Source organism: Talpa occidentalis, unplaced genomic scaffold (assembly GCF_014898055.3).
Source record: "Talpa occidentalis isolate TD23 unplaced genomic scaffold, MPIMG_talOcc4v2.1 talOcc4.6, whole genome shotgun sequence".
Lineage (NCBI taxonomy): Eukaryota > Metazoa > Chordata > Mammalia > Eulipotyphla > Talpidae > Talpa > Talpa occidentalis.
In genome coordinates, this window is record NW_023604972.1 from 21,910,623 (window position 1) to 21,925,640 (window position 15,018).

Here is a 15,018-nt window from a genome sequence, read left to right on the forward strand (position 1 = left end):
GAGGTTTTTTCCTTCGTGTTTTCCTCTCCTATTATAAAAGTAATCCATGTTTGTTATAGAAGTTAGAGGGACCTCCCTGGTGGCGCAGGGGGTTGAGCACAGTGCCGTGAAGCTGTCTGCAGCTTCTGCAGTGCAGGTTTGATCCCTGATGGCAAGGGAGATACCCACATGGTACGGTAGACATCTCCTGTCTTGCCGGCTGCTCCCCTCAGCAGTGTATTTCAGTCAACCTGCCTATTCTGTTCCTTACTTTGTCTCTGGTGAATCCTCTCACCTCCCGCAGCTCTGACCTATACCCCAGTTCATGTATGCATAAATAAATAAATCTTTTGGGGGGGGATTGTAAAGATGAAAGGATTTATTTGTTTGTTTATTTATTTATTTTTAAAGATTTATTTATGCATACAAGAGACAGGGGGAACAGAACAGTTGGATCAACCGAAGCACACTGCCAAGGGGAGCAGCAGGCGAAACAGACGAGGTCTGCTGCGCCATGTAGGTTGTTCCCTGGCCGGGCGGGGATTGAACCCATGCTGCAGAGGCTGCAGATTGCCTCACAGTGCGGTCCTCAACCCCTTATGCCACCAGGGAGGCTCAGATTAAAGGATTTAGTTCATGTAAGAACTATTTCAATAGTTAAATGAAACTTTTTCACATTTTTAACATTCTTAGATCACATACATCTTTTAGTGTGTGGCATTTGTTAATTGGCGGAGGTTTTCTTTAAACTTTCTCAAGGGTATACTAAATGATGTTGCATTTTTAATAATTGGTGATATCTGAGATTTTATGGAATATATAATACTTAGAACAATGCCTGTGCAGAATAAATATTTTTTATTTTTTTTTATTTTTTTTTTTTTTATAGAGGCATGTTTTATTTATTTATTATTTGTTTGTTTGTTTTGTTTATACATGCACTGGGTACAGTCAGAAGCGTGGGAGGGTGAGAGAATTCACCAGAGCCAGAGCGGGGAGCAGAGCAGGCAGAAGGACTGAAGTACACTGCTGAGGGGAGCAGCGGGCGGCAGGAGAGGTCTGCGTGCCATGTGGGACCCTCCTCCGGTGGCCGGGGAGCAGCCAGGGATTGAACCGGCGCTGCAGAGGCTGCGGGCAGCTTCGCAACCCAGCGCTCAACCGCTGCGCCACCGGGGAGGCCCAATAAATATTTTTTAAAATATTATCTGACATAACCAACTACTTAGTACCTCCTGAGTATCCCTTCCTGAAGTGTTGACTTCCCTCTCTTACATCATTTTAAAATACAGTAGGGGGCCTCCCTGGTGGTGCAAGGGGTTAAGACACAACCTATGAAGCTATCTGCAGCATGAGTTCGATCCCCGGCAAGGGATCTACCCACATGGTACAGCAGACTTCTCCTGACTCGCCCGCTGCTCCTCTCAGCAGTGTATTTCAGTCTGCCTGTTCTGTTCCCCACTCTGTCTCTGGTGAATCCTCTCACCCCCCACATCTCTGGCCTACACCCCAGTTCTTATATGCATAAATAAAGAAATCTTTAAAAAAAAAAGTAAAAAAATATACAGTAGCTAGGGTAAAGGACATTTATTGCTTTGGTTATAGAGGTGGTACATACATCTGAGGAGGTTATGAACCTGTTCTCATAAATCATAGACAATATTGTAAACCAGTGTTATCTCAATTAAAAAAATTAAATACATTAGCAGTAACATTTGAATTTCCTTTATAAATTAAAATCTCATACATTGATGGTAGAAATACACCATGTTGGAAATTGCTTGAAAAATTTTGGTCAGTGTGGTAAAAATAGACCATATGACCTAGTGATTCTGTTTTTCTGTTTACCCAGCTGAAATGAAAACATGACCACATAACAACTTGTTTATACCCACACTATTTATATAATACCCAAAAGTAGAAGTGCAAATATTTGTCATCTGGACAGATAAGCAAAATATATATGATACAATACTGTTTGATTAAATAAGCAAGTGAAATATTGGTATGTGCTATAAAATAGATCAACTTTGAAATCATAGTACTAAATAAAAGAAGCCAGGCACAAAAGGCCACATTATATTGTATGAATTCATTTGTATTAAACACTGCAAGAAGCAAAGATATAGAAACAAAAAATAGATTAGTGGTTTCTTGGGTCTGGGGAAATACAGATAATATATGAGGAGTGACTTCGGATGGTTAGACAGTGTTTGTTGGTTGGGTTTTTTTTGTTTGTTTGTTTGAGGCAACATTCAAAAATGAATATGTGGTGAAAGGTGCACAACTCTGAATACCTGAAAAACCATAAAGTTGTACACTTAAAATGGGTGAACTATGATCACAATAAGTGTTTAATTTTCCCCCTGTATAATCTATATTAATAGCTCCAAATGATCTCATAGTCCTGACTCGTAGACACTTGATACATTATTTCATTTAGTCCTTGAAATCACTGTCATTTGTTTTTTAGTAAAATGAGAAAAATAGATGCAAAACCTAAGAACTGGAGTCTGTCTGATGTTTTTGTAACTATATTATAATGTTCTTCAGGCCACTGCTATCCTCATCGCAGTCATTTCGTATTGAGGTAGCTTTAACATTTGGAAAGGTCTTCCTTCAGTTAACCTAATTTTTTCTCCTTTTGGCTTCGGTGGGTTAGTTACAAGTAGAATTTAGCTTGGGTTTTTTTTTTTTTTTTTTTAAAGTGTGACACATAGACCATTAAGTGGAGTAAATGTTAATGAACATATACTCAGTATGTTCTAGATATGTACTAAATTGATTTGGATTCTTGCAGATTGGTAAATATATGGAAAGAATGGGGTATATTTGTGCATATTTCTTGTTAAATTGTGTTCACATGTTTAATATGTAGACTTAGGTTTAATTTTAGGTCTTATGAAATAAAAGTATTGAAGTTAAGTACTTATAGTGTCTCCCTACTGCTGTGCAACTAAAATTGCAGTCTGAAAACTTACATCGATTTATCTTAACGTGGGCACAGTTTTTCTCTTTACTATACTGCAATATATTATTGACCTGAAGAACCTGCAGACGACTTAATAGACAGAGAATATGTTTCTTTAAAGCAGCTGAATGTAGTGTAGGAGGGATTTGGTTCAATCTATACTACCCATTTGATTTCTAGAGTAAATTGTAATGTATATTTACTAATGAAAAAGCTTCTTAAATTAGGAAAACTCTAGCTCAATAATCTGTTCACTCATGTATTAGAGATTGGTTTGTGAATTTTTCTTTTTCCTTGGTGTCATAACCATATATTTTAATATGTGAAATTGAGTACAAATACTAAGAACCTTTAATGAATCTGTATGTAGCATGGTTACATACAGATTAATATTTAATATCTTTGATTTCCAAACTTGAAACCAGAAATTTCCAGTGGAAACATGAGCTCACATCATATTAACGAATGTGATACATCCTGTGGAAGGAGATAAGAATTTACTGATGATTGTGTGACAAATATAAATAACAAATATTTTCCTTCCTTCCTTTCCTGTATTGTAATGTTGTTGGGATTTTTTTTTTTTTTTTTTTTTTGAAAGCTGCTTATACTTTGCATGCTCCCCAAAGTTCTAATGAGTATTCTGTAGTTACCCGGATGGTGCTGATACTAGTTTTGTTTGTAAAGATAACAAAACTTGAATTGTACTGCTAGTAAGTGCTTTAGTGGTAGTAAGCCATCCCACATCTGTTTTGTAATCAGAGTCAATATAACTTCATTAGATCATAAAAATATCATTGTATTGTTACTCAGTCTTATGTTTTATCCCTTCTAGTTTTTTTTTTTTTTTTTTAAGATTTATTTATTTATATAAGAACTGGGGTACAGGCCAGAAGCAAAGAAGGGTGAGAGAATTCACCAGAGACATTGCGGGGAGCACAACAGGCACATGACCGAAAACACCACTGAGGGGAGCAGCAGGCAGGCAAGACAGGAGAGGTCTGCTGCGCCATGTGGGTCTCTCCCTGGCTGTCCGGGAATTGAACATGCGCTCTGCAGAGGCTGTGGACAGCTTCACAGCGCTGCGCTCAACCCGTTGCACCACCAGGGAGGCCCTCCCTTCCAAGTTCTTTTGATGCTACATTTTTGTTGGTGTAGAATAGGGAGAAAACGATTAATACCATGGATGTTAATTGGAATATAAAATAAAATGGTAGGACAAAATTCTGGGATACATGTGGGGAGTGCATGTGATACTCAAGTTTGAGAAAGAGAAAGAAGTAAACAACTGAGAAAGGGGCTTCTCTTGTGCCACAAGGGGTTAATATGCAACCTGTGAAGCTATCTGCAGCCACCACAGCACAATTTCGATCCCTGGCCAGGGAGCTACCCACATGGCACCGCAGACCTCTCCTGACTTGCCCGCTGCTTCCCTCAGCAGTGTATTTCAGTCAATCTTCTTGTTCTGTTCTCCACTCTGTCTCTGGTGAATCCTCTCACCCCTTACACCTCTGGCTGGTACCCTAGCTCTTGCATGCATAAAATAAATCTTTTTTTAAAAAAAGTATTAATTTATGAGATCATCTACAAGTTCAAACTTACTTGTTTTTCACTGTAGATTGTAGCACAAGGTAATAAATCGTTCAGTGATTTTGTCGTTACTTCAAATTTGTTCTCATACATGTCTGTAGGGACTCAAGTTTTCTAACTTTTTGAAAATACTAAGCCAACTTTTGTTTGAAAGTCTCAAAATGCTGTTATTTCCTTGAATTACTGATATTATATCTGTTATAAGTAAATGCTTGTTGTATATAAGCCCTAGATGCCTTTCTGATATGACCCTCACTATATTTAAGAGGGATACTATTTAGCCTTATATAACAAGTGTGAGGCAGTTTAGATAGGGGAGGGATGTGCTCTTGTAAGCAGGATAGATACTGTGCCTTTTAGGGAAGACCATACCAAAAAGCAAGAGATTATATAAGTGTGATCAATACACTGACATAGGAGAGTACAGGGCATTATGGTGTGTGGAAATTTGTAGAATGAATAAGCGTTAGCTGGAGAGAGGGTGTTGAGATGTATATGGAGTCATACCCCCCCAAAATTTTTTTTTTAATATGACTTGTTGAGCAAGTGCATGGAATATGGGATAGAAGTGAATTTGAGAGATAACCTGTGGCCATTTTAAAAATTTATGATAAGATGAAAACTAAAGGGCCTTATAGGGTACTGACATGAATCAGATTTGTTTTAAATGACTCTCCTGTTTTAGAGTGACTTGATTAGAGAAACAAATCTGGTGTCAGTCAAGTTAGTAGACTGTTGAGTAATCCACATGAAGAATAGTCATCTCCTTTAATAAGGTGTTTTTTGTTTTTTTGTGGGACCCTCGCTGGCGGCCGGGGAACGAACCGGCGCTGCAGAGACCGTGGGTAGCCTTGCAGCGCAGGCTCAACTGCTGCGCCACCAGGGGAGGCCCTAATGTGTTTATTTGTGTAGAGAAAAGTAAAATCATTGAAAGCAATAAGATTGTTTTAAGAATAAATACAGTGTCCATTAATTTTAGGTATTTTGAAGCAGTAAGAGTGTTTTAAGAATAAAAGCAAAGTGCCCGTTAATTTTAGGTATTTTGAAATCACTGGTGACAAAGTGTTTTTTCTTTTTTTAAAGATTTATTTATTTATGCATACAAGAACAGGGGTACAGACCAGAGGTGAGGGGGGTGAGAGGATTTACCAGAGACAGAGTGGGGAACAGAATAGGCTGATTGACTGAAGTACACTGCTGAGGGAAGCAGTGGGCAAGTCAGGAGAGGTCTGCTGCACCATGTGGGTAGCTCCTTGGCCGGGGATTGAACTCCTGCTGCGGTGGCTGTGGACAGCTTCATAGGTTGTGCTTAACACTCTTGCACCACCAGGGAGGCCCGACAAAGTGTTTTTTCACATGGCAAATAATGTAGTCACATAGGTAGTATAAATGAATCATGTCACAAAGAGACAAGTGAAAGCTATCTGTTTACTTTCTTTCCATAAGCAGCTTAGATTTGGAACATACATTAATGAGTTAGTTTTTGTAAAATACTTAGAACATTGTGTGGCTCCTCCTAATTAGGTACTAAAGAATTTTAACTCAAATGGTCAGTACTCATGGGAATCTGATAGCGTTAGCATTTTCACTTTGCTGCTTTCTTATCCTCCATATTTATACAAATAAATGATTACAGAATCAGAGTCTGAAATCAGATGGTGTTTGTATTTTGTTATATTGCTAACTAGGTTTTTGATCTTGGATAAACTCAAACTCTAAACCTCAGTGTCTTCTCAGTGCTTGGCACATAATAATCAGCCTTCAAATATTTGTTGAATTATTTAAGAAAAAAGAATTGAGGGAAAATGCTAAAAATAATTAGGGGCAGTATTATAGCCACTTATTACCTGTGCTTCCATGTACTGATTTTGCTTGCTTTTTTCCTACGAATCTATTCTGTACTTTAAACTAAAAAATACTTACTATTTGTTTTCTGTGTTTTGATTGTACGTACTACTTTATCTAAATAGATGTTTCATTCATGTTGTATTTCTCATAATATCTAGCATTTTGCTAGGTGAATTAAAAACACCTAATTATTGTTGGATTTCTTTAAGGGGAGAGGGCATTGAAAGAATTAAAGAGTATATATGTCAGTGACAGCATTCAGCTTACTGAATGCTTTGTCTTCTATCTACACCCCTCTCTTCACCTAAGCAAAATAATGTAAGTATAAACATTTTTATTTTAATCTGAGGTTTTCATTTTCTTGTAGTTCTGCTTAAACTATAATTATTTTATTTCTGTTATTTAAAAAACTCAAGTATACTTTATATTCTAGGTCCGGTTTATCACTAAAATATGGCATCCTAATATTAGTTCCGTCACGGGAGCTATTTGTTTGGATATCCTGAAAGATCAATGGTAAGAAATTTTGCATTTACCTTCTCCCCCCTCTTGTAAATTCCAAGACTATTTACAGTGTTAAATGTGTCATTTCCTCAGACTGTGAGCTTATGTTTTCTCTTATTTGGGCACAGTAATTTTAAATCTTTATGAAGTCTCTTGAGTACATCATTGAAAATGTATTATGATTGAAATCATAATTTATATTTATATATTTATCATTTGTAATTTATATTTATATATTTATAATTTATATTTAAATTAGGTAATGTCATGCTAGCTTTATTAGGTAATGTTATGCTAGCTTTATGTCTTAAAAAGTCTTGTGCTTCATTTATTTTGGTCATTTTAATTCTTTGCTATCAGGAATATATTTGTGATAGTCATAAATTTAAGTATTAAAGCAATCAGATGTGACTTGGAATATACAGGCAACAAAATATTAAAAGTTGTGTTAATTGAGTACAGTTAAAATTTCTCAGATTCCAAGAAATACATACATTTGTAGGCAGCATCTTCATTTTCACAGCACTTTATAGTGCTTTCACATGTTTTATCTAGCAGCATACCTTTTAATAGCTCCTGCTCTGGAGTCATCCAGCTCAAATCCTGATTACAATTTACTAGCTGTGTGGTCTTACCTAGTATTTGCACATTAGTTTCCATAATTGAGAAAGTAGGGTTATTAATCTACTTCATATGTTCGGAGAATTAATTGAGTTGTTTTCTCTACAGTAGTTCCCCTTTAAAATCCAGAGCGTTGCTTTCCTTGGGTTTAGTTATACCCACAGTCAACTTCAATCTGAAAATATTACATAAAGTAAGATGTTTTGAAAGCAAAATTTTTATACTATATTATTGTAATTGTTCTATTTTATTATTTTATTACTCCCTTGCCTAATTTATAAGTTAAGCTTTATCCATAGATCTGTTCGTATAGGAAAAATCATAGTATGTGTAAGATTAATTACTACCTACAGTTAGGCATCTATTGGTTATTGGAATATATCACACACAGATAAGGGGGGACTACTGTAATTCTCTTGGAATAAAACCTGGCATATTTCAACAGTATGGCTGGAAAAAAAATAGGACAAGAGGTATAAAAAGGCAGTGGAGTGGGAGAAACAATAAGTTATGTGTTTGATTTGTTAGGGTAGGAAAAGAATGAAACTAATATGGTAAAAACATTATTGTTTGTTTTTCAGGTTTGATTGACATGGTATTATCTTAGCTTCAGGTGTACAATATAATAATTCAGTATTTGTATATATTGCTAAGTGATTACTACAGAAAGTCTAGCTGACATCCATCACCATGCATAGTTAGTTTTTTTCTTGTGATAAGAACTTTTAAGGTCTACACTTTTGACAGCTTTAAAGTATATAATACAGTACTATAGTCACCATGCTGTACATTATACTTCCATTATTTAATTTATTTAATAAGTAGAAGTACATACCCCCTGTGCACCCTTCTTTGACCCCCTTTACCCATTTCACCCTCCCTCTAAACACTGGCATCCACTAGTCTGTTCTTATGAGCTAGATTATATTTTTCTTTAAGAGTCCATAGTTGATTGAGAGATCATACTGTATGTGTCTTTCTCTGCCTCTTCCACCCTCCCACGAGTAGCACATCTGAGTAAAGCTTGTTCCTCAGTAGGTCATCTCTTGGGATATAATTTCTTTTCTTTTCTTTTTTTTAAAGATTTATTTATTTATTTATACATACAAGCATTGGGTACAGTCAGAAGCGCGGGAGGGTGAGAGAATTCAGCAGAGCCAGAGCGGGGAGCAGAGCAGGCAGAAGGACCGAAATACACTGCTGAGGGGAGCAGCGGGCGGCAGGAGAGGTCTGCGCGCCATGTGGGACCCTCCTCCGGTGGCCGGGGAGCAGCCGGGGATCAAACCGGCACTGCAGAGGCTGCGGGCAGCCTCACAACCCAGCGCCCAACCGCTGCGCCACTGGGGAGGCCCGGGATATAATTTCTTGATCTTGTGTTCCGTAATGTTAAACATTGGACAGTGTAAAATTGATCTAATTTATCTTTTCTCATTATTTTTGATTTGTAATATTTTTTTGGACAATTTGTTGACTTTCAAGGCCAAAGTGTATTTAAAAAGCTATCTCTCCCAAAAATCATTATGATTCTATCACTCAGTGATACTAATGAATGTTTGCAGTATTGGAAATGGGGTACTTTTTTACACTTGGTTTCTATTCTCCACTTCCTATGCATTCTCCCTAACTCTAACTAGTTTCTCTCGTTTCCTGAAGTTTTACACATGAGAACGCCTTAAAGCTAAGTCTTGACTTCCATTCCTTTTCATCTTTACTCATTTCCTTGATGAGCTCATTTGATTCATAATTTCACAGTTTATACACTAACAACTCACATATTTATCTTCCCTGAATTCCAGAACCATATCCTGCTGCTTGCTCTTAGTATCTATACTTGAATATGTAATAGATATTTAAAACATAAACATTTTAAAAACTGAACTGATGTTCCTCAACCCAGATTCATTTCTTCACCATCTAAATTATTGGCAACTACATCCTTGCTTTTGCGCAGGTGAAAACTTCGTCATGACCTTTGGTTCTTCTTTCTCTGGTACTCTGTACCCCTATTGTCAAGCCTCCAACATCTTAGCAACCTCACATTGGACTTTACTCCCTTAGTCCAAGTTGCATTACCACTTCTTAAATGATTACAGTAGGCTCTTTCCTTGTTTCTGACTGCCCTGTTCAGGCTATTCTCAGCAGCCAAAATGATACTCTCTCCCACACCTTTAAAGACAAATAAAGCCCCAGACAACAATCTTTTTTTTTTTTTTGGTGGGACCCTCGCCGGTGGCCGGGGATCGAACTGGCGCTGCAGAGGCTGCGGGCAGCCTCGCAACCCAGTGTTCAACCACTGCGCCACCAGGGGAGGCCCCAGACAACAATCTTCCACTGACTTCCCTTTTGCTCAGAGTTAAGTCAAAAGTATTCTTCCTACCACTCCTTATTATCTCCTTATGGATGGTTGAAAGATTATCGTGTCTGTGTATACAGGGAGAGAATTTGAATTTTTATAACAGCACTTTATCAACTATTCCTGTTTAATAAGGCAGGTGCAGTAACTGAATTTAGTCTTATGTCGTATCTGCATAATTGAAGCATTAAAAGATATAAAAGACACATCAGATGATTAGGTGAGATTGGGTATTTATGGGTTTGCACAAGCCACCTCCAGCTTTTTTGAAGAGTTGACATTCAGTGGATATCCATGTTTAAACATGAATTGTTTAGACTTTAGAACTGGAATTTGATAAAGAAAACTGAAGGATGATAGTATTTGTTGTATAAGTTAAATAAACACTGAATAATTTATTAATTTTTTAAAAAGATTTGTTTATGCATACAAGAACTGAGGTCTGGGCCAGAGGTGTGGGGGGTGAGAGGATTCACCAGAGGCAGAATGGGGAGCAGAACAGGCAGATTGACTGAAATACACTGCTAAGGGGAGCAGCGGCGAGTCAGGAGAGGTCTGCTGTGCCATGTGGGTAGCTCCCTGGCCAGGGATCAAACTTGTGCTGCAGTTGCTAGCGACAGTTTGATAGTGCTGAGACGTTACCCCTGCGTCACCAGGGAGGCCCAACATTGAATGATTTAGTACATGTATACTAGAAAAAAAATTACTCGTTTTGGTCTTTATTATATATAAATGGTTATTTACTTTTAATATTCAGCAACTTGTTTAGCATTTGTTTCTTAACGCTACAACTTAACCCCGTGTGGACTATTTTCTGGTCTTTTTCCATTGATACCTGCTAGGATAAAAGATGTCTATCTGGAGAAGAAAGTAACCAAACATAAAGATTTAGCTCAGTTACTGCCCTTCCAAGAGACGGCTACAGGCACAAAGGAAATGTCTAGCTGGCTGACAAGCTAAGCTCAGCATCATTAGTCATCAGTGACGTGCAAGTTAAAGTCATAGTTTACTCCCACTACACACTTGATTAAATGATTCTCATGTATCACTGGTAGGGGTATGGTTCAGCTGCTCAACCAGTATCAGCCAAAGCTAAGTATATACCTTTACTGTGACCTAGCAGCCATACTCCTAGTTATATATTCAAGAAAAATCCAAGAGAAATGAGTGTCTACCAAAAGACTGTATAAGAAGATTCATAGCAGATTTATTCAAACTGGAAATATAACTGAAATGTTTCTTGCCAAAAAAATAGACATATGAAGTATAATCATACCTCCCAGTGGAATACTACGTAGCATTAAAAAAAAAAATGAGCCCATAATGACACAAATTCAGTTTCCCAGAGATGTGCCAAGTGACAAAAGCCAGACACAAAGGGGTAGATACTGGGTAATTCTGTTTTTATGAAATTCAAGATGAGCTGAAACTAATTTATGCTGATAGAAATTAGGCCAGTCATGGGCGTAGGTGAGGTGAAGATTGCAAGTGGGAGGGGCAGGAGAGACTTCTTGAGAGCTGAAGATACATTCCCTGATGTCTACATCATAGATGCATGGATGTAATCATATATAAATGTTTATCCAGCTATAGATCATTTTACTTTAGTACATAGCTTCATAAAAATTAATAACAAGGGGCCTCCCTGGTGGCGCAAGGGGTTAAGCACAGCCCTGTGAAGCTATCTGCAGCCTCTGCATCATGAGTTCAATCCCCAGCCACGGAGGTGACCCATTGGTGCAGCAGACCTCTCCTGTCTGACCCGCTGCTCCCCTCAGCAGTGTATTTCAGTCAGTCTGCCTGTTCTGTTCCCCACTGTGTCTATGGTGAATCCTCTTACCACCCCCCACACCTCTGTCCTGTACCCCAATTCTTTTATGCATAAATAAATAAATCTTTTAAAAAATTAATAACAAAAGAAATTGCCATTCTCTTCAAATGGCATTAGTGCTGAATAAACATAAATTCTTTATTGCTGGTCTTCTGGAAGATCCTTAACTGAAAAGTTAGCCAACAATAGATAATTCATATGCTTATTCTACATAGTAATGGCCCTAATAATTCCATATGAATGGATATTTTATTAGACATATTAATTGTGCTTATTGATTTGGGCAAGATTAATTTATTGAATATAGAGAAGGTAACTCATATCCACTGGTTAATTAAAATTGGCTAATATATTTTGAGATTTTATATTCCTCTTTACCCATTATGTTTTTTGTTTCTGTTTTTTGAAAGATTTATTTTATTGGGCCTCCCTGGTGGCACAAGGGGTTAAAGCACAGCACTATGATGCTATCTGCAGCCTCTGCACCACAAGTTCAATCCCCAGCCGGCCAGGAAGCTACCCACATGGCACATCAGACCTCTCCTGTCTCGCCCGCTGCCTGCCAGTCAGTCTGCCTGTTCTGCTCCCCACTCAGTGAATCCTCTAGCCCCCCCACCCCTCTGGCCTGTACCCCAGCTCTTATATGCATAAATAAAATAAATCTTTTTTAAAAAGATTTTTTTATGCATGTAAGAGCTAGGGTATAGGCCAGAGGTGGTGGTTGTTGGGGGTGGGGGGCATGATGAGAAGGTTCACCACAGTGGGGAGCAGAATAGGTGGATCCACTGAAATATACTACTAAGGGGAGCAGCAAGCGATATAGGAGAGGTCTGCTGCAACATGTGGGTTGTCTCTCTGACCAGGGATTGAACTCATGCCGCAGTATCTGCCGATAGCGTCATAGTACTGAGATTGACTCCCTTGCGCCACCAGGGAGGCCCCCCCAATTTAAAAAAAATATCTTTTATTGTGGGCCTCCCTGGTGGCGCAGGGGTTAAGATGCAACCTATGAAGCAATCTACAGCCTCTGCAGCATGAGTTTGATTCCCGGTTGGCCAGGGAGAAACCCACATGGTGGGACAGACCTCTCCTGTCTCGCCCGCTGCTCCCCACAGCAGTGTACTTCAGTCCGTCTGCATATTCTATTCCCTGCTCTGTCTCTGGTGAATCCTCTCACCCCCTGCATCTCTGACCTGTACCCCAATTCTTCTATAAAAAAATAAATAAATCTTTAAAAAAAAATCTTTTATTGTGATAAGATTGTTTTACAGCTCTTACATGATTTGGGGAATAGGTTCATACTCTTTCAAAAGTATCAGCACACCATACCGGCCAGGAAACACCCGTAGACCTTTGCCGTAGAGTCCCATTTCCAACATTTTTATTCAAAATTTTCAAGCATTATTTATTTATAAATACATACATACATACATACATACATACATACATACATACAAGCATTGGGTACAGTCAGAAGCGTGGGAGGGTGAGAGAATTCACCAGAGCCAGAGCAGGGAGCAGAACAGGCAGAAGAACCAAAGTACACTGCTGAGGGGATCAGCGGGCGGCAGGAGGGGTCTGCGCGCCATGTGGGACCCTCCTTCAGTGGCCCGGGAGCAGCCGGGGATCGAACCTGCGCTGCAGAGGCTGCGGGCAGCTTGGCAACCCAGCGCTCAAGCGCTGCGCCGCCGGGGAGGCCCTGTAGGTTCTTTTAATATCTAATTCTTGAATGGTAACTCCAGAAGTCTATAATAGTTTGTGAACGCCTTCCCAATAAAGTACTGCAGAAAGGTAGTAGAAAATCTGTGCAATAAGAGCTTATGAATCTCAGGGAAGAGCAAATTCCCTAAGCTTTAAAAAATATTTGGTTGTAAAATACATGACAAAATATATTTTAACTGTTGGGGTTTTTTAATTGACATGTAACGGTGTAAACTTAACTGTTTTTAAAATGTCCAGGTGAAGAATATTAAGTATACTTACATTGTTGTGTGACTAATTTACAGAACTCTTTTTTTATTCTTTAATTTTTTTTCTTTATTTTTTATAGAGGCATGTTTTATTTGTTTGTTTGTTTGTTTGTTTGTTGTTTATACATGCACTGGGTACAGTCAGAAGCGCAGGAGGGTGAGAGAACCCACCAGAGCCAGAGCGGGGAGCGGAGCAGGCAGGCTGACGAAGTACACTGCTGAGGGGAGCAGCGGACAGCAGGAGAGGCCCACGCGCCATGCGGGACCCTCCTCGGTGGCCAGGGAGCAGCCGGGGATCGAACCGGCGCTGCAGAGGCCGCGGGCAGCCTCGCAACCCAGCGCTCAACTGCTGCGCCACCGGGGAGGCCCTTATTCTTTAATTTTTAAAAAGATTGTTTATGTGTAGAAGAACTGGAGTGTAGGTCAGAGGTATGGGGTGAGAAGATTTACCAGAGACAGTGGGGGGCAGAACAGGCAGATTTTACTGAAATACACTGCTGAGGGGAGCAGCAGGCAAGACAGGGGAGGTCTTGTGTACCACATATGGGTTAGCTCCCTATCTGTGCTTAAAGGCCCTGGGGGTGATATCACTGAGACTTAACCCCATGCCATCATGGAGGCCTCCAGAACTCTTTAAATAAAACTTTTTTTTCTTTTTTTTCAATACACTTCCGTTCACGATAACGTTGAGAGAGGAATAGAGGTTTCCCAGTATATTCCCTGTTGGGACACAGCATCCTCCCCCAGGGTGGTGCATTTGTTACAATTGATGAACCAACACTGACATATCCCAATCCCCTCAAATTCTTAGTTTATATTATCATCTATTCTTGGTGTTGTACAAATCTACAGAGTGTATCCATTATTATAGTATAGAGAATGTTTTCACTGTCTAATTTTCTGCTCTGCCTCTTCTTAACACCACCTTTTCCTATCCCAAAATTTTTCACATCTTATAAAACCCAAAATTTTTTTCATCTTATAAAACAAACCTATTAAACAATGGATTTCCATTTTCACCTCTCTGCAGACCATGACAATCACCATTCTTCTTGCTATCTCTGTGAATTTAACTTCTCCATGTACCTCTTAAGTCAAAGTATTTGTTTTATTTTTTATTTTTATACTTTTTTACATTGTTGTTCATTCTCCTCTCAGGCGTAATCCCCATAAAATTACCACCACCAAGATACCAATGAAACATCACCATAACCTCTTGTGCTCTTCCCTCTCCTATTTTGATCCCTCTCTCTTCCCCTCCCCAGCTGAATGTCTCTGATTTATAGTTTGCCTTTTATTTTTGTCTTTTTTTCCCTGATCCCTTGTTTTTTGTCCCTATATTCCTCCTATAAGT

The 15,018-nt window shown here is 38.8% G+C and overlaps 1 protein-coding gene across 1 annotated transcript in view; it reads left to right on the forward strand.

Annotated features, from left to right (window-relative positions):
• UBE2K (ubiquitin conjugating enzyme E2 K) overlaps positions 1-15,018 on the forward strand; it is a 66,753-nt gene that overhangs the window by 41,773 nt on the left and 9,962 nt on the right. Inside the window, exon 4 of the mRNA XM_037530493.2 lies at positions 6,819-6,901. Coding sequence (XP_037386390.1) covers positions 6,819-6,901 — 83 coding nt within the window. The remainder of the gene's footprint in view (positions 1-6,818; positions 6,902-15,018) is intronic.